The sequence below is a fragment of the Fistularia commersonii genome, chromosome 5, assembly GCF_037954325.1.
Source record: "Fistularia commersonii isolate RoL2024-O1a breed Wild chromosome 5, RoL_Fcom_v1.0, whole genome shotgun sequence".
Lineage (NCBI taxonomy): Eukaryota > Metazoa > Chordata > Actinopteri > Syngnathiformes > Fistulariidae > Fistularia > Fistularia commersonii.
The window spans coordinates 3,639,464-3,664,830 of NC_141288.1; the positions used below are offsets into that span (position 1 = coordinate 3,639,464).

Sequence of the window (25,367 nt, forward strand, 5' to 3'; positions counted from 1 at the left end):
TTAAAAACATAAAAGTGTATCCCCACTCGACATTGAAACATGTCTCAGAAACTCTGGGATAAAATTATGAAAGTTTATTGGTAAAAATGTGTCAGAACCTTCAAATGGACATTGATGTTTTGATGGGAATCGCCATTCGGGGGCAGCAGAGTACCAGCCCGCTGTGACAAAAGGGCCTGGAAGAAGAGGCTCAGCTCAACCGGTCGAAGGAAACAGGATGAAAAATCTGATAATATTAATCGGAAATTAATAAATAAAGTGCAGAGGACCGGGATTCAGGTGTTTCTTGTTCAATAAACTCAATATTATAAATTGAATTCACGTAAAATGACGTGTTTTATTTCTTTTAAAAAAATCTCAGATTCTTTCCACCCCTTTTGCCGTATGGCCTTGGCACCTGCATTGAGTGTGTAACAACATAACATTGAGTTAAATAACGATGTAAAGCTTCATGTGGAAAATGTCGCAAAAAAAAAAAAAAAAAAAAAATTCATAAATCCGTGACGGTACGAAGTTTTGCAGCAACAAACCGTCTCGTCCTGATTCAGCAGCGAGTGAAATGTTTCCAGTCACGTGACCCCGGCGGTGGCAGTCAGGTCGGGTGAGTGCTCGGGGTGTACTCACGCAGCCGTGGCGGGAAATCCCCCGATCACGCCGTTCTCTCAGGAGAAACAGACGGCGTCCGGGGCAAATTCGACCCCTCCCCGGCGTTTCCGGGTTCTGATACCCGTCCAGGGTATCTGGGGCCTGACGTTCCGCGTTCGGCGGCGCAGGAAAACGTCCGAGTTCGCGGTTCGGCCTCCGACCGGTTTCGTACCGGTCGAGGACGAGGCTCAGTGGTCGTCATCGTGAAGGATGAAGGTTCCAACGGTTCAGTCTGATCCCTCCTGGTTCTCCAAGATCGGGTCTGAGGAGGAACGGTGACATGGACAGCTTAGAACCCGGTTCTGTGCTATCCCAATTTAAATTATTCTTTGACTCGGTTTGCAAACATTTCGGTTCGGAATCAAATAATGAAATAGTTATTTCCATTTGAAATCGACGTAAATCCCATTGTTCCGTTCTCCTGTCTAAAAAAACATACTAGTAGTATTTTGAAGCTTTTCTCATGTGTTCATGTATGGCAAAAATACAGAAAGTAATTGAAGATAACTTTAAGTTCTACTGTGTTCCTTACGTTCTTTCTCTTCTTGCCAGCACTTGTTCAGCAAAGCTAAAGCCTTCTCGCATACAAGACCCTCCCTAACACGATAACACTCTCTCAAGCTAGCTGTCTTCCATTTATCCAAACTAACAATAACTTCTTTGCTTCTTTTAAGACCTGAGACATTGATTAGTTAACATAGCGCATCTTTGTTCTTCAGGATTGTACAGATGGTTGACTTAGCTGTGTCGTAGTGCTTGGCGAGATCTGTAACACCAACGCCTTGCTCACGGTTAGATATTATTTCCTTCTTCAGATCAACTGTAATTCTTAAACAGCACTCGCACTGTGGCTTGGGAGCCATAATGAGTTAAATTACTGAGAAAAGCACAAAAAAGCTTTCTAACGGTAGAACACAACAATGAACGACGTAAACGATGCCGAGAAGAACATGTGACTGCCGCTACGCTTCACGACACAACATGGAAAGCAGTTTTTTTTAGTTTATCTGTTCATACACCAGGGCTTGTTTGGAGCTTAATTCAAAATATTATCAAAAACATCAAATCGATTCATTTGTGATTAGCGGCGTGTCGAAGCCCAGGTTCTACTGTAGCTAAATGGCGCCCCCTTGTGGCCAATCGGTGTACATGCCTCGTCAATGTGTGTGTGACCTGCCAGTCATTGTGACAAACGCCTGCCAGCGTGTGTGTGTGTGTGTGTGTGTGTGTATCACCTTCTTTAAGTCACTTGTCAGTGTGTGTCTTTCACCTGTCACTCAATATGAGTGTGTGTTCCCATGTGTATGCATGTGTGTGTGTGTGTGTGTGTGTGTGGGTCACCTGTTAGCGTGCTGCTGATGTTAGGAGGTGACACAATGAGAACGGCGTTGCCGGAAGGGATCCCAGGATGCACCACTGGAGTTTCTGAGGAAGAACTCAACTCCTGAAACACACACACACACACACACACACACACACACACACACACACACACACACACACACTTAGAAATGAACCAAAGTAAATATTAGATAAATAACAACATAATAGAACCAGCAGGAACCTTGTCAGCGAAGTCTTCAGTCATTGGCTCCCGTGTTTCCGCGGCGACATTGTCTGAACTTTCCAGGAGAGCGGCGGCGGCGGTGGCGGCGTCGAGGCTGTGGTCTCGGCTCCTCCCCTCCGTCCCCGCGGCCAGCGCGTCTGAGGGGGCGGAGTCAGCCGCGACGGTCTGGATGATGACGCCGTCGCCGGAGCAGAGGCCCTCTGTCTGCGGACAAACACAATGAGTGCACCGGCCTCGCCTGCGGGGGGGGGGGGGGGGGGGGGGGGGGGCACTACGCTCCGCCACCCACCGATACGCTGTGCAGGATGATGTGCTCGTGCGGCGCCGGGGAGGAACCCGTCGTCAGGGTGACCGTGCTGTTGCTGGCCGTCAGGCTGAGCGGGAGCCCCTGATTGGACGCCGTCTGGAGGTAGTAGGTGCCGGGCGTCCCCGTGGGCTGCAGGTGGAACGACTAGACGGAGAGGACGGGTCAGGGGGCGGGGCCGACACCAAACAGGAAGTGGGAAGGCGGCGGCAGGAAGTACTCACGGGTAGGATCTCGAAGGCCTGCAGCGCTCCGGCGTTCAGGGCGATGGCGTCGCTGTCGGCCGCAGCCGCCGCGTCGGATGCTGCGGCATCAACAAACAAGGGTTGTCGCTCAGTGACCCGCCGAAATAAAAGAGTTTTAAACTCCTGTGAGATTTCTAAGGGGGCTCTCACCCAGGTGTGTGATCTGCAGCGGGATCTGCACGGGGATCTGCAACGCCGCCAGCGAGCTGGGGGCGGGGCTTCCGCCCCCGCTGTCCTCCAATCGGGTGAGCCGGATCTGGAGGGAAGAGGCGGAGGAGGGGCTCCCTGGTCCGGCGGGTGCCTGCGAGGACGCCATCACCTCATGCAGGGCCTTGAGCAGGACTTAAAATGCGGACACACACACACACACACACCCACACACACACACACACACACTTTCAATGAAAGGCTCTGAAAGACATCATCGTGGAAATTATTTAGAAAATAAACAACTTTAGGTCCAGATGAGAGTGTTATTATGCATGTGTGTGTGTTTGTGTGTGTGTGTGTGTGTGTGTACCAGTGAAAGGGATCTCCTTGTGATTGGCCACCTGTCTCTTGATGCTCCACCACTTGGATCTCAACCACTGCGGCGACCTGACGCTGCTCCACCCTCCGGCCAGATCCTCCCAGCGGATCTCGTTCTCATCGTCCACCTCCAGCTCCAGGATCCTGAAAGAAAAAAAAAAAAAAACCCCGTGAGGAGATGCTATTGCCGCTTGTTGCCGTGGTGACGGTACCCCGCCGGCCTCCCTTGCCTGCGTGTGAGGTTGAGGTCGTCGTCTTTGGTCCACTCGGTGCCGCCGCTGTGCTTCCAGTTCAGGTAGTTGAGCCACTTGGAGCGGCACTGCTTCTCGGAGCGCGTGCGGACCTGGTCGGCCACCAGCGCCCACGAGACGCCGCCGGTGACCGCCGACCCCGGCGACACGCCCGCCATCTCGTACACCACCTCGGCCAGCCGCCGCTCCTCCTCCTCGCTCCACTTGCCTGCAGCGCACGGATACAGATGATTCAGGATTGGGCTTTCGCAGGCGGCCCCGGGTGAAACGCAGGAACGCTTCCATCCGTTCGGACCGACCCGTGTTGCAGGTGTCCTTCATCAGCCGACAGCGGTCTTTGACGGACGAGGCGCTTCGGCCCAGAGCCGCGCCGATCGTCGCCCAGTCGTTCCCGTGTTTTTCCTTCAGCCTGGAGACCAGACATACACGCACAGAAAACACGTTCAACTGTGCAACTGTGGTTCATTTCAAAATAAAAGCAGATGAACGCCTTTCACTCACGCTTTTAATTTCTCGATCTCCTCCGGAGTGTACCTGCAGATGGAAACGCACCAGAGTTAGACACCCACGCTTGTGTGCGTGTGTTTCGAGTGTTTTTACACACACTCACTTGCCGACGTGGTTGCGGTTGTCGTACATCCGAAGAACTCGCCGGTAAACGGCGAACAGCGGCCGGTTCAGCCCCCACGCCACCGAGCGGTAGAAGTCCTTCCTCTCCTCTTTGGACATTTCGAAGATGATCTCCGCCGGGTCCTCGATGCCTCGCCCCTGAGACACACACACACACTTTTTAAAGGAGTACAAAAAGGGGGCGGGGCTTCCTGTGTGACGTCACACCTTCACATATCGATCGATGTTGCTCATCAGAAGGTTGATCTCCTCCTTGGACCACATTCCCTGCTTCCACTTGTGACCTACGGGTTAAACGTCACACATGAGTAAATCTGATGTGCGTGTGGTGTGTATGTGTGTGTGTGTGTGTGCGTGTGTGTGTGTGTGTGTGTGTGAGCAACCTTTGTTAGTTAGCGTGTCTTTGTCTTCTTTGGTGGTGAACCAGGCCTGACTGACGGGGGAAATATCCGACTTCTCATTGGACGAGAGCGAGTCCTCGTCTGTTTGCAGGACCTGCACACACACACACACACACACACACACACACACAGTATTATCTCCACATCACATCTCCTGTTGCGTGAAACTGTTATCTAATTATCCGCGGAGAACCCGGGAGAACGCCAAGCAGTAGTGGAACCGGGAAACGTGAAGCCGCCGCTCACCTGGATGTGAGCCATTCCTTCCTCGGAGAGGTTGGCGTCCGCCGTGGCCGTCATGGTCACCTCAAAGCTCTCGTCGCTCTCCGACACTGAAAGGCACGTAAGCGTTAGCTTCCCGTGTGTGTGTGTGTTCGCACATAAACGGGAGGCTGAGCGAGAGCAGCTCCTCGTCCTCTCGCTATGATGAAAATGGGCGGGGCTTAAGGAAGATGACTTCAATGTTTACAATCAGACACCTGTCTGAATCTGACAAGGTTTAAGGGTCAGTGTGAAATGAATGAAGGGTTGGATCTAAGGGTCGGTTTGTTTTCGATATTTGTTTGGATGAATCCTTAATTTAATTTAAGTTAATAAAAAGGATGAATATCACTGACTCGGTAAGGTGACCACTGAGAACTGGTTTGAGTCTGAATCCCCCTGGTCCTCGGTGGATAAATGCAGCTTCTTTTGAAGGGGCTCCGAGTCCTCGCCTGCGCTTGCACACACACACACACACACACACACACACACACACACACACACACACACACACACACACATACACACACACACACACACGGTTATTTTAATAAGATCCAGTGAGCGGTTCTCGTCAGTCTGGACTCACCGCTGGACGGACAGTGAAGAATGAGGCTTCCATCGGTGTCTCGGGTCAGAGTCACAGAGTCCACGGGTTCTGAGTCTGCGCCGCCCTTGTGCTCGGCCGCCAAGCTCATCGCCCAAACTACCGCCCTGCGAGCACCCATTCACCAAAACACACAAATACACACACACACAATGAGGAAATCGTCGGAGGTGGAAACCATCAGAGTGGTGATTTTCGGTCTATTCTGCATTCATCGCTTTACCAACAATACAGAATAACACAATCCTGATTGCCATCGACGTCCAAGGAGTCAAAGAGTGCTACAGATGCTGTATTTGCTTTGAGAATGCTGGTAGAGACCTTTAAGAGCTAGAAAAACCATACAACAGGGTGCTGAGAGAGGAACTATGATACTGAATGAGGAAGTCTGAAGTGGCAGAGAAGTATGTTAACAGGGGCAGGACATGTATGCACGCGGTGAGAAATGATGAGGTGTGCTGTAGCTGTGACAGAGAAGTTCAAGGCAGGGAGGTGGGACTGCATCAGAGGTCAGCTCTGAGCCACTTCTTCTTTGCAGTGGTGATGGACAGGCTGACAAATGAGTTTAGATAGGAATCTCCATGAACTGTCTGGCTGTTCATTGTGACTACTGAAAACTGAAACAGAACTTTTGTCTGACATGAACTGTGAGTGACAATTCAAAATCATTACTTTCATAAAAACAGAGGGGTGGTCTATTTTTTCTGAGTCACCACGGTTAAAGGGGATGAGGGCCACTCATCATACATTTTGTGTAAATATATATTTATGTACATGTGATGTTCAAGCAAGAGCGAGGCCTTCAAATTAAAGGATAGGAAGACCACTTCTGTCAAATACAAAAATGGCATAGTTTACACAATTTCCAGAGTTAAGTCGATCTTTCTTTTCTCAAACTAATCTCTAAATGTCTGCAGTTTGGCCCCAGAGCCTCTTTCCAGGCACGTCCAAAGTTACAAAGTTACAAAGTGCTCTATTTTACAGAGAGTTATCACTGTAAAATAGAGCACAGTGAATCTACATCAGGGCAGCCTGCTTTTATACTGAAGGGTCATCTCTGGAGCACAACGCCGAATGAAATCAAATTAATTCCAGCTTTAGAACGGTTTAAATCAACAAAAGGTTACGTGTTTGCCAGAAGAAAAACAGCCCTGTATAAACTGTCCGTGTCTTGATGATTTCATCTGACTAGTAGGAGTTTTGTGGTTGAAATTTTACTATTGTTGATCATTTAACTTTTGTTACGTTGTTTTATATTGTTCATGAAAACTATGGACAAGGGTTGGAAAATTCGTAATAGCTATAAACTCCATACTGGACAACAGTTGCATTCTTTGAAATGAAACTATGTTTAACTATGTCTAAATAAAATTATATTATAGTTTGTTGTATGTGTGCATGTGTGCGTGTGTGTGTTTGTGTGCGTTTGTGTGTGTGTGTGTGTGTGTGTGAGACTTTAATCTCAAATCTTAAGATTAAAGTCAGAATTATTTGCTAAAAGCTGCAATTCTGGGTGAGAAAAAAAAACCAAACTAAAATGTATGGGGCAATCATGAATCCATGGCGGTGCGCATCCCAAAAACACCACAACTAACACACACATTCTTAGAGACATTTATACATCTTCATCCCACTTCTGGGATTTCAATATCGGTAAAACGTTAAAGAGAATTAGTAAATCACAAGGAGATAGAATTATCTGAGGAAAGTTTCATGGCCTCAATGTCAGAAAACTAACTTATGTCTGAATCCTGTCTCCTCCGGGAGGGACTTGATAGGTGCACTCTAGCGCCCCCTTGTGGCATCTAACCGAAACTACAAGTGGACGGGACGCTGCTCATTTGGGTGTAAATCTTTAAAAAGAGGTGTTATCTGTGACAACGACCGTGCCGAAGAGAAGGGCGGGTGATGTTTGCAAAGTTTTAAGTCACTTCAAGGTGGTTAGACGGGAGACACCTTTGAATATTGTCAGGAAAAATTAGACTTGTTGCATTTTTCACTGGAGTTCTGAGAAGGATGAGAGACTGCGATTCGATCAAGCGCGTCGCTGAAATGTCAAAGTAACGCCTTAATCTAGAGTTTGAAAACTATTTGAATGCACAAAGGATATAAAGACATCAAGATTAACGATTTATGGAGGAAAAGACGGTACGTCTCGGCTCCTGCTAAGGCTCCCCCTAGCTATGCTAACGTTAGCATTCAAAAAGCTACACAGCTAAACGAAAGACGAAAATTCTCCGGCGCCATGTTAGTGGACAAGACGAAGCTTATGGCGTCTGTGCGATTTCACGGTGACCTGGCACTTTATCTTTTATTTTGGGTCGATTTTTTTTCATCTCCGGACTCGACGCAGGCTTGACCGCGGGCTACGAGTACCAAACAGAAAGTGAATTTTACTGACGATTTGGCTACTTACTTCCTGTTTTTAGTCCGGGGACTTGCGAGTTACCAGGATGAAGGTAAGTGCCAGGATGGAGGACCGGCCGTCTGCAGGCCGGCGGGTTGCCAGATCCTATTTTCCGCAAATTTGCTGGGGTATAGTTATCGTGTCAGTTGGAATAATAATAATAACAACAAAAAAATAATAGTAATAAATAAATGCATTAAAATGTACAAGGAAGAAGTAGAACCACACTTTGGAGAGTTTGGTGTGTGAATTCTAAAATTATCACCGGGATAAGAAAAGATAGTAGCGTAACAATAATCATATCAATAAATATGAATATAAATGTAATGTTGATGAGAATTAATAAGTAGAAGAAACAAGTGATGACAGCAACACCAAGAAAAAAACTGATGATGGAATGAAAAAAAAAACAAGGGAAAAATTGGATAAACAGTGTGAGAATGGAATGAGAATAATAGAATCACATAAAAGAAATAAATAAACAGGTGTTTGACTAGATAATACTTTTTATAATTCAGATTTATGTTTTTATTACTTAATTGTTAAATTATTACTTGGATTCATTTTGCTAGTGATTTCCATTGCCATTGTTTCTGTGTTGCGAGAACTGAATATGAAAAAAATCTTGGCTGAATGAGTGACTGAATAAATGTTTTGCTTTTGAATGGTGAATAAAAGTTATTTGATATCCAAAAAAATAAAAATAAAAGGTAAGATTCAAGAAAGGCTTACGTGCAGTGGAATTTTACATTTTAGACCTTTTTGTTATATGATGAAATGAAGTATTGACCAAACTCAGTTTACAATAGGCTTTAACTTGACAGATGTAAAAAAAAGGAAAATCTGTTGAAAAAGCAAGAAGTATTTTCGAAAGACTTAAAAATTCGCAATAAATGTTGCTAGTTTCTTATTTTTCCAGTGGCGTTTTAAAATCAAACCTGGCAACCATATTGTCCGCGGTAAAATTCTTCCGGACGCCTCATTCCCAAAATTTTAACTCAAACTTCTTACTTTACAGAAACCCTCTTAAAATCTAAATTTTGCACAGGTAAATTTCACCTGTATTGCTACCAATATTTTGCTACTAGCACGATTTTTATAATAAAAACTCATATTGTTTGAAGGGATGGAGATTTTATCAATGGTTCCGCCATCGTTCATGCCGGACAGTAAATTGCGACGGACCGAAGCCTGAGGTTTTCACACCGAATTTGCACATTTTAACAACAACAAGCCCTAATTTATCGACGTTATGGAGGAAAAACCAGTGAGAGTGTAAGTCAGACGACTATTTTCTCTGTTATCTGTTAATCTGTGGATAGCTGTGGATTAATCCGAAGCGTTTTTGTTGTCACTCCTGCTTCTGTTGTCGGTTGGTTTTTAGCCAAAGCCAATGCTGGAAAGGCTTCCTGTCATAAATTGCAGTGTTTTTACCTGAGATACATCTCCAAATGTGTGTTCACAAGTTAAATGAAAGAGGTTTTCTTGACAAATTCAACCGTATGGTCAGCTTAAAGGGCGGCTGTGGAAACAACTGACACTGCGAGGTGTCCCTGCAGAATCTCAACCGTGAAATTAAACTCAAATAAATCTCTATTTTATTTTAAAAGGACAGGAATTAACAGAAGTAGACCTAAAAACTGGTGAAAAAACTGTTTTTCTTAAAATAATAAAAAAAAGAAATTAAAAAGCTTTCAAACTGGTATATTCCTAGCAAATTAATGATCTGACAATTTTAAAGAGTAACGGAAAATTTAACAAAACATCAACAAAAGGCTTTAACTAAGGAATATAATAGGAGTTTAAAAAATTCCACAAAATTATATAAAATGAGTGCATTAAGAAGAGGGAAAAAAAAACATTTTAGTAGTTTGTAGGAAAAAAATCCACTAAAGAATATAATATGAATTTGCAGTAAGGAGAAAAAAAAACATTTTAGTATTTTGTAGGAGGGAGGAATAGCCGCTGAGATCTGGATGGTGTTTTCGAAGCCGCTCGGGTAGTTTTGTGATGTGGCAGCTCGGCGTGTGTCGGCAGGCTGGCGTGCGGCGACGTGGAGGGTCGGCTTGGCGCATTGTTCAACCGGGTCCAGGCCATCCAGAAGAAAACGGGGCAGTTTGACGTGAGTCCGAATGCGAGCCGCCTCAGACCCGTCGGGTCTTGAATCCAACCCCCCACCCTCGCTGTTCTCATCCCGCAGCTGCTGCTGTGCGTCGGAGAGTTTTTCGGGTCGACGCCGGAGGCCGAGGCCGAGTGGCAGCAGTACAAGACGGGAGCCAAGAAAGGTACGTGGATGAAGACATCCACCTGTTTTATTACCTCAGTTATTGACGACTAGATTGGTTTGTTGCTTTTTCTTAATTACCTTTGCGCTAACTTACCCCTCATTTGTGATTTATGGAGTTATTCTCTTGCTCCTCAGCTCCCATCCATACCTACATCCTGGGCGCGGCGTGCCAGGAGGCGAGCAAGAACTTCCCCGGTGGTGACGGCTGCGAGCTGGCTGAGAACATCACCTACCTGGGTGAGACGCCGCCGCCACCATCGCCGCCACATGGCGCTTCTCCGCTTCCTGGATTTAACTTTCCACTTTTTCGGCGCTTCCAGGCCGCCGCGGCGTCTTCACGGGCGCTTCGGGCCTGCAGATGGCCTACGTTAGTGGGCGGGAGGCGATGCAGGAACCGGCGCCGGCGCACTGCTTCACGTCCAAAGATCTGGCGGCGTTGGTGGAACCGCTGACAGCCACCTCCAAGTTCAGGGGCGTCGACATCCTGCTGACGTCACAGTGGCCGCGGGGAGTGTGGAACTACGGAAACGTCCCGGTAACTTGAAATAAACCGGGCAAATAACATCTGAACTATTCTAAATATAAAACGTTAAATCAATCAAAGCAGTAAATCGTCACTGATGATTGTCGCAACATGAGGAGACGCTGCACGCCCTGCTAGTTAGCTTAGCACAATGAATGATTGTCTATGGTAAGTGTTAGCCCTTAAAGTAATCCAGTACACAACAGTCAAAAACTAATACCGACTGGATTCTCTTTAGACAAGGGTGTCAAACTCATAACTAAATTGAACCAAATGTAAAGTAAAATAAGTGTAATGACTCCGTAATGTTAGATAGCTAAATTTATTGCTCATTCCAATCCAAAATGGCACATATGCATTTGCATAGATGTAAAAAATCAAAACAAACTTAGCTCCGTGTTTAGCTTGTATCCTTTGACAACACACTCCTCCTCATAACACTGCTTTTTCTTCTTGAAGCACAAACATGTATTCGCCTTCCCAGCTTTCTCGAAACAGCCTTCCATCTGCATCAATTTTCAGGATCATTTATTTTATCGACTCCACTTGTTGATGTGATGATATGATCTTATCATGTGACTCTGGCTCTGTTGTTTGCAGGAAGTCAACACCAAGTTGTGCGGCAGCGGCGCTGTTGCTGCCCTGGCGGACAAACTGAAGCCGCGGTACCACTTTGCTGCTCTAGAGGGCGTCCATTATGAGAGGGTTCCTTACAGGTAAAAAAAAAAAAATTAAAAGTTCACACCTTTAAACAGAAATGGAAAACATTTAATGTGATCACCGTTTAGTTCATTTTAAATGCTCATCAACTTGAGCTGCTGCGACGAGTTTACTTTGTCCGACACATTTCAAGTGCAGCGAATGCAACGTGCTCTTCGTGTCTTTGTCTGTTTTACCTTCTACGTCCTGCAAGGAATCACGTCGTCCTCCAAGAGAACGCACAGCACGTCAGCCGCTTCATCGCACTGGCGTCCGTCAACAATCCAGCCAAGAAGAAGGTGTGTGTCTGTCTGTGTGTGTGTGAGAGAGAGAGAGGTTCTTGATGTACTAATACCGTGTTTGTGTGTATGCGCGCCTCTTCCTGCAGTACCTCTACGCTTTCAACATCATCCCCATGAAGTCGATCGAGCCGTCGGAGCTGGTCAAGCAGCCGCAGGACGTGACCGAAAACCCGTACCGACGCCTGGGGAAGGAAAAGGGCGACGCGATGAAGAGCTTCGCCTCGGAGGAAGAGCAGGTAGGCGGTCAAATCTCTTCCTTCTGGATATTTCAGCCCGGTTGGAAAGGCAGGGCCCTTGCAAGGGGTCCTGTCAAAACTCGGACAGCGTGGACAACGCTGTTAATTTATATCCCAAACATCGTGGATGAAATGACACTTTTATTTAAGCGTATGTTTTGAAACCCTGACCAGGAACCGACCCGCCAGTTCTTCTTCGACCTCAGCGGCGGTGGTGCTCGGGGTCGCGGCAGGAAGAGGCCGACGGACGGAGAGTGGCGGGGCCAGAACCCGCAGCACGACGGCGGGAGAGGACAGAACAAGCAGCCGCGGCGTCACCGTGAGGCAGAACGCCGGCATGACATGAAGAAATTTCCTGTCTTTGTTTTTCTAATTTGCTATTTATTTCTGTCTCAATCACCTGTTTTCACATTTAAAGGCCAGTAACAAAAAAAAAAAAAAAAATGGCTCAAATATCATCCAAGTGTTAGAAAGAAATGACCCTTTAAAACAAAAATTTAAAAAATCACAGAGCCAGAAATCATGCTAAAAATGCGGAGAAAAAAAAAGTAATTAAAACTAAAATTTGGCCCTAAATAATGAAAATCAAGAGGAAATTTGACTTGTAATCAGCTGTTGACGTAATTAAAGAGGATTTGACCTGGTGAATCAGGGGGGTTTGACTGACATCGGTGGTCACATGACCTTCTTTGGACTGGTGGATGAACTCCTGCTGACTGACCTTTTGTTGCTGTGCAGCTCAGCCACCGGGTCCCTGCTGGTTCTGCCTGGCCAGTCCTCAGGTGGAGAAACACCTGGTGCTCAGCATCGGGACGCACGTGAGTTCCACCGCGGCGGATCAACACGCGGCGTCCTCCTCGCTTCCGACGGCGGCTACTCACCCCTGGAACCTGTGTTTGCAGTGCTACTTAGCGCTGGCGAAGGGCGGCCTGACGCCGGGTCACGTGCTGATCCTGCCCATCGGCCACTTCCAGGCCGTGGTGGACCTGAGCGCCGACGTGGTGCTCGAGATGAACCGCTACAAGACGGCCATCAGGAGGTTCTACAAGAGCCGAGGAGAACGATGCGTTCTGTTCGAGAGGAACTACAGGAGCCAGCACCTTCAGCTGCAGGTCACACACACACATGTGTGAAACTTTAAAGGATGACAAAAACAATCACAAAAATGCAATAAAACTTAAAACGACGGCGTCTGGTCAGGTGGTCCCGGTGCCTTTGGACCGCTGCACCACGGAGGACATCAAGGAGGCGTTCAGCGTGCAGGCGCTGGAGCAGCAGATGGAGCTGATGGAGATCCCTGAACACACTGACCTGAAACAGGTACGACAGACACCACGGGGCCATATCCACTGCTGGTCAACACCATCAAACTGTGTGTGTGTGTGTGTAGATCGCTCCACCCGGGACACCCTACTTCTACGTGGAGCTGGACTCCGGAGAGAAACTCTTCCACCGCATCCAGAAACACTTCCCCCTGCAGTTCGGAAGGTGAGCGGGCTCGCAGGGTCTACGGATGGAAAACCTTGCAGAGAAATCACGCGATGCCGGAGATTAACCGAGGATCTGTGTGCACACAGGGAGGTCCTGGCCAGCGAGGCGGTGCTGAACATACCGACACGGGCCGACTGGAAGGAGTGCAAGCAGACCCGGGAGGAGGAGGAGGAGGCGTGTAAGCAGCTCAGGACGGCCTTCCAGCCGTTCGACTTCGCCTGGGAGGACTGACTCCGCTGCACTTGCCGCCCCTCCAAAAATCTGTTTTTTTTTTTTTCCACCTTTTTCATTTTTAATCTGGTTTTACTTCAGTTCTAAAAAGTCAAGTTTGCAAAAACAGAAAAAATATTTTTCCAAATATTGGTTTTTGGCATTTTTTTTTTTTTTTTTTTTTTACAGGAAACAAACCAAATGTTTTGTAGGTCTTTTCTTTAAATAATCCTGGAGATGTGAGATATTTAAGATGTGTTTCTATATTTTTCTATCTTTGACAGACCTTGAATGAAAATGGGGACAGAACAGCCTGATTTCCCTTTTTTTTTTTTTTTTTTTTAAATAAATATATTTTTTCATGCTTGGAAACAGGTTAGAAATCATGATTTACCTTCATTGTTGTAAATCTTAAAGTTTGGTGTATTTGGTCTGCAGAGCCTCTTCGGTGGCCAGAGACTGATTTTTTTTTTTTTTAACTATTAAACATCCTGTATTTTTCCTTTGTCGTCAGTTGTTTCCACAACCGCGCAGTTGCTTTCACAAAAATGTACTTCAGACATTCTGTTCATGTGTAGTAACGTTGTAAAAACCAGCTGTCTGAAATGACCGTTTATCAGGTTTGTTTTTAAGCTGTCAAACCGAACCTTTCCAATTTTCTTCTCGCTGGGACCCATCAGTGAAGGAGGTATCGAGAACAGACTGGTTGGACAGGGCTTTGTTTTTCTTAAGATACGAACCAAACTGCAGTTGAGAGAGAAAAATCAACGAAGAACGAAGAGAAGAAACAGTGTTTAATAAGTTTATTTGGCATTTTTACAAATTGAACTGGATCAAAAAAATATTTTCGTAAAAATCCAGTTCATTCTGATAAAAAAAATAAAACAAAATAAGGCATCTTAACAATTTTTTAAAGAAGCAAAAACTTAAAAAAGGTAGTAAAATTGTTAGCTTCACCAGCCTGCTAACAATAACACAGGCTACTTTAAACCCAATCAGCTCGACCAGCGTCGGCGTTAATGACAGTGAACCAACTAAGTGTTAACAGTGAGGTTCCACCAGGGGGCGACAGAGCGGGCGACCCCGCAGACCCCAATTTGTTCTGTGAATCATCCAAAACTAAAAGCCTTGCCCCCCCACACACACACACAGGTTGGTGAAAAAACTCCCTGCAGGAAATAGTGGACCCTGCAGTTCCGTGCACTCACAGGTGGGAGGCGCCGTCCTGCACGGAGCAAAGAGCAGCTAAAGGGCCGAGGCGTTATTGGACTGAAGCAGCAGGCGGGGGTGGCGAGGGTGGCGTTCAGACGTAGTCCCGGGATCGTTTGATGGCGCAGCAGAGCATCATGCTGAAGATCATCCCAAAGATCTGAGGTCAAAGTTCAAACAAAACATTTCAGTCCTGAGGTTTGCAGCAGCCAGACTCACTTTCTGGTCAAATATAACCGTGCAGACAGGATTTAAAAAATTCTGCTACACCCTCCACCATTTATTCATTCTGCCAAGAGAAAAGTGTTCACTTGCTGGACTGGAAGACAATAAACCAATGAGATTTCAATTAATTATATTTTGGTCATTTCTACCCTTTTCCCAAGCAATAAATAAACTTTGCTCAAAATTACCAGGGGGGAAAAAAAAAGTAAAAAGGTAAAAATTGCTAGTCTGAAACTTGAATCCTGACTAAACGTTATAAAAAAAATAGCCTTGAAGCTTAGACTTGTGGACCAAGACTTTGACAGTAGTCAGCTTGAGGGAAAGTGTGTGTGTGGACTGACCATGATGATGCCGATGCCCAGGCCAACGCCCCCGATGATGTGCAGTTTGTTGTTGAACATCTCATCGATGGCAGTCGGACAGCTCTGATCGGACAGAAAAAGAATCTATTAGGATCTACAGGCGTGTTCTAGAAACTCAGATCGCTGAGGGACCCGGTTACCGTAGTGACGAGGAGGTCCAGCCCCTCCTTCTTTGGACAGATGTCCTTGGCGGCGTCGATCACCATCCCGGTCGGGCCGCAGCAATCCAGCTGCAGAGGAAACGCAGGGTAACTTTAATACTGGAGTAGATCGAAAATATTCGGCCGGTGCAAACTTTCGTCCGAAACCGGATCAAAACACTCGAGACTGAACCCTTCACGTTATCCATAAAGCAACAGTTGATAAATACTGCACACCAGGGGTCTCCAACCTGCAGGCCTCGGATCATTTGGTACCGGTCCGCACAGAAAATCTTCCTTTGTAAAAATGCGTTTGTGGTTAGACCTTCTGGATCTTATTTTGTAAAAACAACTGTCGCCGCCTTCACTTGACAGCCTCACTTAATAATGTAATTTCCTGATATGTGTAATCGCTGTATTCAGATTAAAAACTGAACAGACAAGTTTTTATTTGAATACCTGTACCTCTAACCGGTTAGTGCAATTTCATTAATAAAACTGGTCCCTAGTACAAAAAAAAGTTGGGGACTGGTGCTGTACATTGTGGTAGGTAAAAAAAAACAAAAAACTAAAACCACTAAAAAGTTCAAGACAGCACTGAGAATAGAGTCAGGAACAACTAACTGGTTTTACTGTTGACAAATGAAACACTTCAGAACTCTGGATGTTTTGGTTCTAAACACACATCACACTGTGGTTCCTCGAGGCCAGAGTTACAAATTCAAACCTACTTTCAATGATTATTGGTTGCCAAAGTCTGACCAGCGATAAATGGTATTAAAATCAGAAGACAGGGTTCAAGAACCCGGAGGAGGAGAACCTGGGGATGGAACCCCGGGATGTGGCGTCTGATCACTCAGCAGCTGGTTCTCACCCCGAAGTGGATGAGACGCAGCGTCTCCTTCAGCGCCTCCTGTCTGGTATCTTTGTAGTTGATGTACGTCTCCTTGTAGAACTCCGTGATTTCCTGAACCACCTGGACAGACACACAAACACACGTCAGACCGGCTACAAATAACACGGAGTGCGTTTGTGTACGTGTGGATTTACCCGGTCTTTGTTGGAGAGACCCCAGATACCAGCAGCCACTTCCACAGCAAAGATGAGGAGCAGGAAGAGGAAGAACTGCAGAGAGGCGAGACATAAAATGTTGCCGCTCAAAAGGATGAGGTAACAGAGCTGGTCAATAACAGATAAACTGAAAAACTCGACCACGCACTGCCTGGGAGACTTGGTAAAACCAAGTTGATTTATTTGGCATGAACATTTTAAAACGAGTTATGTAAAAAATGGGTTTAATGACAATGTAATACAATGAATTTAGTCTCCACACCCACAGACTACGACGTAATAGTGTTGTAAATACTATTCTGCGGTTTGAAACGTTCCAGCGGGGGAGAAGCTCTCAAGCCTTAAATCCCTTGTTTTTCCTCACCAGTCCCAACATGCAGGTCGATTCCTTGATGGCACCGCAGCAGCCGAGGAAGCCGACGACCATCATCAGAGCCCCGGCCGCGATCAGGATGTACACACCTGCAGTAGAACACGTACACATTTATACAACCGCCATCAGCACCACATCGCAACCCACATCCTGGGAACGGCCTCGAGCTTGTGTCAGCAGATCAGAAATCACATCAGAAAGGTACTGCAGCTCACGCCGCCAGCAGTAATGATATTTGACATGATTTGAACCACTGTCACACCAACAGAAAACCATAATTGTGTTTAGAAAGGGTTAACAGGCACAGCTTCAGGATTTAATGGCTTCATATCTTGTCAGTGACTTGCCCTGGAGACACTGGCTTTGTTAAAACATTAAGATTCATAATGATGAATCGTAGCAGCCACACCCACACACTCCTCCGAGCTGTTAGTCATGTCAGGGGCTGTGGCCCGTCGTCCACCTCAGTGTGATGGCAGTGAAACAAAGACACTCTGTGAAGGAGAAGAAGAATAGCGGTTGTGTGAAGGTTCCACCAGGCTGGAGCAACTGTGGCCTCAGCTGATCCTGAAGGCCTGGATCCTCCACAGCCTGACACCCCCAGATGGTGGATATGCGAAGGTTCCTTCACGTATTTGCCCCCGTCCCCCATATCAAGGATTCAAAAGGACACTTGGCTCAAAGTCAGACCGTCCCTTCATAGTATCGCCATCTGATATTTGAAAATCAGATTGATTTTCAAGAGTCTGGATGGGGGGGGGGGGGGTTTCAGTCCCTGTCCTTTCTCACAGCAAAGAAAGTGCTTTGGAACAGGTAAGGATACATGAAGATGCTAGCAGCAGTTAGCTAATCAGAGCATCAGATAAAGGTCCTATTGTTTGAAAGGGGGCTGAGACAGATCGTTGCCCTGTGACAAGCAAGTCACTTGCGTTACTACCGTGGCAACGAGTGTAATGTCACTCGTTTCATCTTAAGTCGATCCAATCTTCATCCATAAAACAACTTCATAGTCTGCCGAGCAACTCCTTCAAACAAAACTTATCTCACCGCCCACAGACACCTTACTTTCTGTCTGCCAATTCATTCATTTGAGGAAAACGTCTCACCGGTGAAGAAGGAGGTGGGAGTTTCGCCCTCGAACAGTCCCGCTGTCCTGGAGTCAAACCGCAGCCACAGACCCACAGCCAGAACCGCCGTTCCTGCCAACTGGACCACAAGAACGAAACTGGTTAGTGGATTGATCGAGAGAAGAAAAGGGGAAAAACACGCGTTGTGGGGAGAAACAAGTTGATAACTGTCCATTTTATTGGAAAGTATCCCTCTACTACTAATCATTTTCTAACAAAGTGGAGAGAGTTTTCTTATTTGAAAAACATGACTTACAAACCATTGTAGATTCAAAGAACAATTATTATGTTGGAGACCAACGTAGGACAGAAAGCCTCCTTGACCGACGGCTGACCAACGCAGGGCAGCAGCAAGAAAATGACTGTTTGTTTTATTGGTGGGCAGCAGTAGCTGATGTGCATTTCCTCACTAGATAAAAGCTCTTGTGGGCCTGAAGAGCAGTTGGGAGAGGAAAGACAACCCTTGTAAACACATGGGTTTTCTAACCGGTAAGTGTTATCAGGGGAGGGAGGAAAAAAAAAAAAAAAAAAAAGTTTGCAGATCATTTTGCTTTCAAACATCGGCAAGAATCAGCATCAGTGAGGAACCATTACGATCCAGTTTTTTTTTTCCCCCACAACGCTGAGTGAGTCATAACTGCAAAACATCACTCTGGCAGGAAATGAAGTTTGGAAAATGACAGCGTCTCATACTTCCACATGATTCACGCTGTGTTGACGCACACATTGCAACATCACCTGCACAGTGTGTGTGTCTGATAAGCCAGAGGTAGGACAACACTACATGCTACCATTAAAGCTAATATTTAGGAGCGTCTCCAACTAATGTTAGTGGTTAGAATGTCACAGAGCAAAGGAATGTGGTTAAACAGTCTTCGGAATCCTGAAAGACAACTTCTGTACCAATGGCGGGGGCAATAAAAAAAAAAAAGTTACAAAAAGCGCTGCAGGCTGTGAAGAAATTGTCTCAGGATGAAAGGAAATAGATAGTTTTTCTACAAGGAAAGTGACTCAACTCCTCCACGGACAACACCCACATAACTTCCCACCAGCATCTGCCTGTTGGAAAGCATGGGATGTGACATGACGTGCACCATCTGATGGGCATCTACAAGCCTGGACATGTCCTGACATCACTTTTTTTTTTTTTAACATTGAAAATTAACATTTGTTGCTGGTTTCGAAGTTTTTCTCCATAATATCGACCATGTCAAACTTGGTAGCAAGTGATCTGCCTGCCACTCCTGGTATTAAAAGGCTGGGGGGGGACGGACCCAAAAACTTTCAGCTCAGTGCTGCTCCCTCAGGCTGACTGACCTCACTCCGTCCCCACATGCGCATGACTCACATGGAATTAACAGTAGTGAACAATTTGACGGTTACTATGGGGACAAACAGATGTTCCATCACAATAAAGTTTTAATACTCAACTTTTGGTAGGTAGGCAATAAGTTACACCTTCCTGTACAGTTACATTGGATTATGTCAATACTCCCCTAGACTAACTACAGATTGCAACGCAAGAATTTCATTGTTAAGGGAAACATTTCCAGATTGTACACAAAATAAATATTTTGAATTGAATTGTTGCATTTTTTCCCCTGACATTTTAGACTACCTTAAAAATGAGTGGGGAATTAACACATTTAAACTTTTCATGAAACAGGTGATATGTCAGCCAAGCTTAAAAAGGCTTTGGCCCAAAGCAGGTGCCGAGGAGAGCAGAGGTGACTAATTGAGCGAAACCAGTAATGAATGCGGACGAGAACGCAGAAGGTAAACAGATCTTTCCCAGGGGATCACAAGCACAAGAGATGAGGTGTTGCTGAGACGTCCCTCAGAGACTGAACCCTTGGACTAGATTTGACAAAAAAAAAAAAAAAAAAAAAAAACACACACACACACAACACACTGGAGATATTTCTTTTTCTCCCCGCATTGGATTGATAAATACATCTGAAATGCTGATGTGACCTTTAAAAATTTCAGAAGATAACACAAATTCTAAACTAAAAAATTCCCAGAAAATTCTTGATAGGGTTCTTTAAGCCAATTTACAATGAAAACAATTGACTACAGAGTTAAAAGGTCAGTCAAAATAATCCAAGAAATGTCAAATAATTACAATTTTGACTGCTGTAATTGGATTGAGGAATGGAAATGCAGGTTTCAAACTTCATGTTAATGAGAAAGAAAAAAAAAAACAAAACAAACACACAAGGCCCGCCTTCATCCGGATCAAGAGGACATTAATCTACCACAGATCATGTGTACCCTAGCAACCAAGCCATACTTGACACACAATGTTTGCCTCCACGAGAGTCTCTCGGGGGGTCTTTGGCTGCCGAGACCAAACTTTTGAAGAGACTCTTAGTTTGGTGAGATGCTTATCCTCATTTCAAGTCCCCAAGGAGTAGAGACGGCTTACACAAGACCATTATTACAACATGCAGTAAACAGCCCATCTAATCTGGCCAAGGCGGGACGTCTCTGGAAACATGGTGTCACCACATCACAAAAACAAGTGGCGACAGGTATCGGAGTACCAGGTTGACATGGTAACCTCATCAGGAAACTTGCGTAGCTACTTTCAGTCAGGTTGAACATTATCAATAGGCGTCGACATTGTGCCCTCTGAGCTGTGACGGGGAATTAAAAAAAAAAAAAAAAAAAAAGAGTGCGGGGACAGTCTCAGTTTGAATATACTGACTGCTCTCAACTGAGCAAGTCTTTCCAGAGAAACAACCAGGAAAGTTTGAAAAAGTTTTCTCCTGTCAGTGGCGTGAGGAGCGACGCCAACAGGTGGATTCACTTCAGCTGATTGTATTCGAGACTGCTGAGAAAAGGCTTCAGCAGACACATTTTCCTCAAACAGAGAAAAAAACAGGTGATGAAGCAACATGAAATTAGTCTAACTTTCACTCAATAACCAAGCCATCAACTGCTCAAACACAGGGACTAACAAGTGGCAACATCCTTCCTGACTTGAAACTCCTCACGTTTCCCCTCATCTGCCCAGGAAATCTGTACCTCGGCACTGCGTGAGACTACATACCCAGAAGAGAAAGTTGAAGACAAACACCAGATACTTGATGCACTGCATGGCCCCCATGGCTCTCGGTTACAGCTGCCGACGTCTCGGAGGTGAGCTTAAGAGTTAAAGCGGCTCGAGGAGCACGGCGGAAATAAGAAGTGGGGAGGACGGCAGAACCACACCCAGGCCTCGGCAGTCAGGGGGAGGAGTAGGCTGCTCAGGGGAAGCTTGGGGAGGAGGTGAGCGGCGCAGATTATTGCCACCAGGTGAAAGTGGTTAGCGAGCAGGTAGAGGAGATTCATCCGGTTGGATTGAAATGAAATCAATCCGACACGCCTCCCTCTGATGCTCACTAATTGGAATCGATCAATTTCCAGGCCGATTTATTTCAAGAACCTGGTTCCACTTCATTTTCCAAGTAATTCTATGTGGATTTTTAGGTGATTTCTTCATTTTTTCATGTAATTTATTTTGATTTATTGCTAAGTCTTATTGGATTTTTTTTTTGTTCCTAACTCTTGCAAAAAATGGCTAAGGGAGGCTGGTTTTCCCCCCTGTAAATGGATGAAGAGCGAGCCCACAGCGATGTGAACAGCCACTTCCCTCAGCAGATCCAAACAACACCACCTTTGTTTCCTGGCTGGTTTCTGTAACCTTCCTCTATTCTTTTTTAGCTCAGAAATAAGCTAAGTTGACCACGCAGACTGTCAGATGTGGGGGCATGTCCTGACTCGATCTGTGCTGCCTTTAAAAAAAGAAAAGAGGAGGGCGGTTAAATGTGTAGATAAGAAGGAAGGTGAGGGAGGGGAGGACAAATCCTTCAGAGCACAAAGAAGTATAAAATTCCGACCGTAAGCGCTTCAGTAAGTGAGAAAGGAATGATAACAGACTGACTGCACAACTCTTGCCTCAAGTACACCCCCTGGTGCATTTTTTCTGGCATTTAAAACAAAAGATAAACCCAAACCACTAAATATATTTTTAATTTCCATGACAGTTTACCTCTGGCAGACGCTACAAAGCCTGCATCCTTCATTTCAGAAGGAAGGAATACATCGACCAAATACCAACTGACTCATATTATGGATTATTTTGCACACTAAATATTTTGATGCTAAAAATTCAACATCTAAAAACAAGAAATAGGTCTTTCTATAAATTCTACTTTGTTATTGGAAGTTTTCACTAATTATGTTATATTTCACTGATGACAATTACACGTTTCCTCATATTTCCAAAAATCTAAAGGAGCCGCTGACAATGACTTTGATCAGGAATATCTTATTTCTAAAACCCAAAGAGAATGATTTTTGCTGAAAAATTAGCAAAAAACTAACCCCAAAAAAATTGAAAAACAAAGCTGAAGAAAATTAAGAAGTCATTGCTGTAAGACTGGGGAGAATCCATCATAGATGAATCGTTCCAACACAACTGAAAACATGAGATAATATTATGTAATGTGACGCAGTTCCAGACGGTCCTTCAGAGGAGAATGACAAGTTCCAGCTCAGATCTCCAAAGTAAACCGGTGCAAACTTTTATTGATGGTTTAAATCCTCTGAAAATAAAATGTACATACTCATCAAACCTTCAGGAAGAAGAAATGAAGTGGAGGATGTGACCTTAAATTGTAAAGATATCCAGTCGGTATATGCATTTACGAGGTTATAAAAGGGGCAGGGTTGACTTCTGATAATACATAATCTATGTAGTCTCAAATTTCACAAAAACTAAATGTCAAGTAAAAATATGAATATTTTCATGACTTCCAGCTTATTTTTTGCTGATTTTTTACAATCATTTTAATGGCTTTATAGATGATTTCTTCATGATTTTCAATTGCATTTCTTGCACAATATTTTTAAACATTTTTGTGGATTTTAATATGTGATGTCTTGATGATTTTCCGAGAAGTTGCAATAAAATGCCTTATTATTATTATTATTCCGGGGGGTTCTCTTATCATTTCTATCTCTGCTCCGCATTTTGTCCAGGATTATCAAACATTATCCATATTGAAATACATTGATATTTTTTAAGTAAATTATGAAAATACTTTGCTAAGTCCTTCGAATTTTCTAGAATCTGATATTCAATTATTAGGACCAATGAGTGAAACAAAGTATTAATACGTCCAACGATGGGCGTATTGCCAGTCTCAGTTTCAAATATTTATGTGTCGCATTTTAATTTAATTTCTGATAAATCTTGCTACTTGAAAATAAACAATCCAAAACTTTTAAACAAAATATTTGGGCTCGTTTTTCAAACGGGATGGCGTTTTTCACATCGACGTCATAGAAGAACTCAAAGTACAGACTTCCAAAGAAAAAAACAAATACGATATATTAAATATTAACCCCGGCTTTCAGGGGGTACAAATAAAAAAGGAAGACCAAAATCATTTCAACATCATTTTTTTTTTTGCATGGAACAACAAGAAAGCTTGTTTGAATTTAACAATAGTGTTAGCTAAAATGCTATAAAGCAAACTAGCTGAACATTATTGGCGTTGATTCGTAAAAGCAACTTTATTTTGTAACACTTACCCAGAAGATGAAATTGAAAATAAAAAGGGCGTATTTGACGCACAACTCCCAGCTGCTAAGAGCCGTCATCTCTGCTATTTTTTACTCTCTTCCCAGTAAAAAAAAAAAAGCTAAAACAGGGAAACCCGTTGCTGTCGCTTGTAAATAGCAAGAAGAAATATCAGACAAGTGTCTCTCCCGCTGCTCGAGGGCGTTCGGTCCCTTCGGAGCCGCTCGGCTTTTTTCGGCAACTTCCGGTAACGCTCGCCGCTGCCGGACAACAAACGGGACCGAAAAGCTTGTCCAGAAAACTGGCGTTCGTTTCTCCGCTTATTTTCCCTTTTATTTACGGCCTCCCTTTTGCGCACGTCACTTGTTTGAGCCTAAAACTCCCCTCTCTCGATGACTTGCTTAACATTTCAGACGATTTCCTTAAAGGGCTTTTCTCTGATGGATTAACCAAGATTTTTTAAAAAAAATCCCTCTATGTTTTGTGACAAAAAAAAAAGTGCAATATTTAGATAATATTCTCGTAGAAATGTTCTTGTCTTGGAATTTCTTATTCATATAATATTTATTGTTTTTAATCTTTGTTGATATTGCATCTAAAACAATCAAATTTATATGCCAAGAAAAGTATAATTTAACATATTTGCAAAAATAAATTGAAATGTCTCATCAATATTGGCAGCATGGTGTCACAGGTGTTTCTGAAATTTCCCCTATTTTTAACAATAAAGGAAACAATAAACACTACAATAGAGGAAATCGTGTCAGAGCACTTCCCCAAACATGTAGTGCTTTACAAAATAGTTCGGTGTCGAACAAAGTTCTCAGATCCTTCACATGAGTAAATAATGACATTTCAGTGTGATGAGTCAGCAGTCAATCACAGGGCAACATAAAAAGACAATTTAGTCATTTTCACCCCAGATTGACCTGGTAGGACCGGGGACATGGTCAGAGTTTGCTTCTTGTTTTTTTTTTTTTGTTTTTTGTTTTTTTTGAAGAATTTATTACAGCTGAGGGCGTCTTGATAAAATTACGTCTTGGTGAGACTGTAATATGTCTTTATAAGATTACAACGTTTTTGGCTGCATGCTGGTCGTGTGCCAGGTATGGTTTCTTGTTCTTCATACCATGAAATCTTCCCCTCCCCCTAAATGCCACATATTCTCAGCATATTACCTATATTTATATATTATCAGCGGAATTTTTCCCCTTTGTGCTTTGTGTCCGGATCCTCCATTTTCCCGCTAAGTAGTTTATTGTTCCTGCAGCTGCTTAGCAGCAGTCGTGATATATTTTCGTTGGAGCTCCATGCTTGACTGTGAGCAACTTTGTTTCGTTGCTGCGTTGTAGTCCTGTATTTTGGTCCAGAGTTTGCTTCTCACGCCAGGCTCACACCTCACGATTTTTGTAGTCGTAGACTTAAAGAGTCGTAGCAGGGGAGTCTTCGCGGAGTCGCAGCGCGCTCCCGTCATCTCGGTGGTTAAACGTGAAGCGGTAATGTTACCGTCTGTGAGCTGTCGTAGTCTTGGGCTTACGACAATTTTAAACGCGATTGATATTATCAAAAGTTTTTGGTCTTTGCGATGACGTAATACAATAAACAACCAATAGACGAGCTCCGACGAAACCGTAAAAGGAAAGCTGGTAGACAAACAATCGCCAGAGTGGGAACGCCGAGGACGATGTCAAATC

General features: G+C 44.5%; 3 protein-coding genes across 5 annotated transcripts; 1 reads left to right on the forward strand and 2 right to left on the reverse strand.

Annotated features, from left to right (window-relative positions):
• Window positions 1–59: 59 nt before the first annotated feature.
• Window positions 60–7,923, reverse strand: dmtf1 (cyclin D binding myb-like transcription factor 1). 2 transcript variants are annotated; one of them, XM_086146500.1, is made up of 17 exons: window positions 7,856–7,923; window positions 5,422–5,546; window positions 5,189–5,284; window positions 4,818–4,903; window positions 4,554–4,665; window positions 4,378–4,454; window positions 4,151–4,308; window positions 4,042–4,074; window positions 3,840–3,949; window positions 3,520–3,748; window positions 3,282–3,433; window positions 2,912–3,103; window positions 2,741–2,820; window positions 2,502–2,663; window positions 2,210–2,416; window positions 1,987–2,089; window positions 60–907 (listed from the first exon to the last, which is right to left on the reverse strand). In XM_086146500.1, the coding sequence occupies exons 2-17, from the start codon at window positions 5,528–5,530 to the stop codon at window positions 873–875; spliced, it is 1,941 nt and encodes a 646-aa protein (XP_086002626.1). In that variant the 5' UTR covers window positions 5,531–5,546; window positions 7,856–7,923; the 3' UTR covers window positions 60–872. The 2 variants fall into 2 exon arrangements, with proteins under 2 accessions (XP_086002626.1, XP_086002624.1); XM_086146498.1 differs by lacking the exon at window positions 7,856–7,923 and having other exon boundaries at window positions 5,422–5,746.
• Window positions 7,924–8,893: 970 nt separating this feature from the next.
• cwf19l1 (CWF19 like cell cycle control factor 1) lies at window positions 8,894–14,094 on the forward strand. Its single transcript, XM_086146501.1, has 14 exons — window positions 8,894–9,121; window positions 9,884–9,968; window positions 10,047–10,131; window positions 10,269–10,370; window positions 10,454–10,668; window positions 11,257–11,372; window positions 11,570–11,654; window positions 11,744–11,893; window positions 12,068–12,212; window positions 12,632–12,711; window positions 12,796–13,005; window positions 13,094–13,213; window positions 13,284–13,381; window positions 13,471–14,094. Exons 1-14 carry the CDS (start codon window positions 9,099–9,101, stop codon window positions 13,613–13,615), a joined length of 1,659 nt encoding a protein of 552 aa, XP_086002627.1. The 5' UTR covers window positions 8,894–9,098; the 3' UTR covers window positions 13,616–14,094.
• A 288-nt stretch (window positions 14,095–14,382) lies between these two features.
• Window positions 14,383–23,979, reverse strand: LOC147233882 (CD9 antigen-like). Of its 2 annotated transcripts, none has more exons than XM_086146502.1 (8): window positions 23,685–23,979; window positions 18,081–18,180; window positions 16,966–17,063; window positions 16,581–16,655; window positions 16,405–16,506; window positions 15,531–15,620; window positions 15,370–15,453; window positions 14,383–14,963 (listed from the first exon to the last, which is right to left on the reverse strand). In XM_086146502.1, the coding sequence occupies exons 1-8, from the start codon at window positions 23,751–23,753 to the stop codon at window positions 14,898–14,900; spliced, it is 684 nt and encodes a 227-aa protein (XP_086002628.1). In that variant the 5' UTR covers window positions 23,754–23,979; the 3' UTR covers window positions 14,383–14,897. The 2 variants fall into 2 exon arrangements, with proteins under 2 accessions (XP_086002628.1, XP_086002629.1); XM_086146503.1 differs by lacking the exon at window positions 23,685–23,979 and adding an exon at window positions 21,157–21,310.
• Between the last annotated feature and the right edge of the window lie 1,388 nt (window positions 23,980–25,367).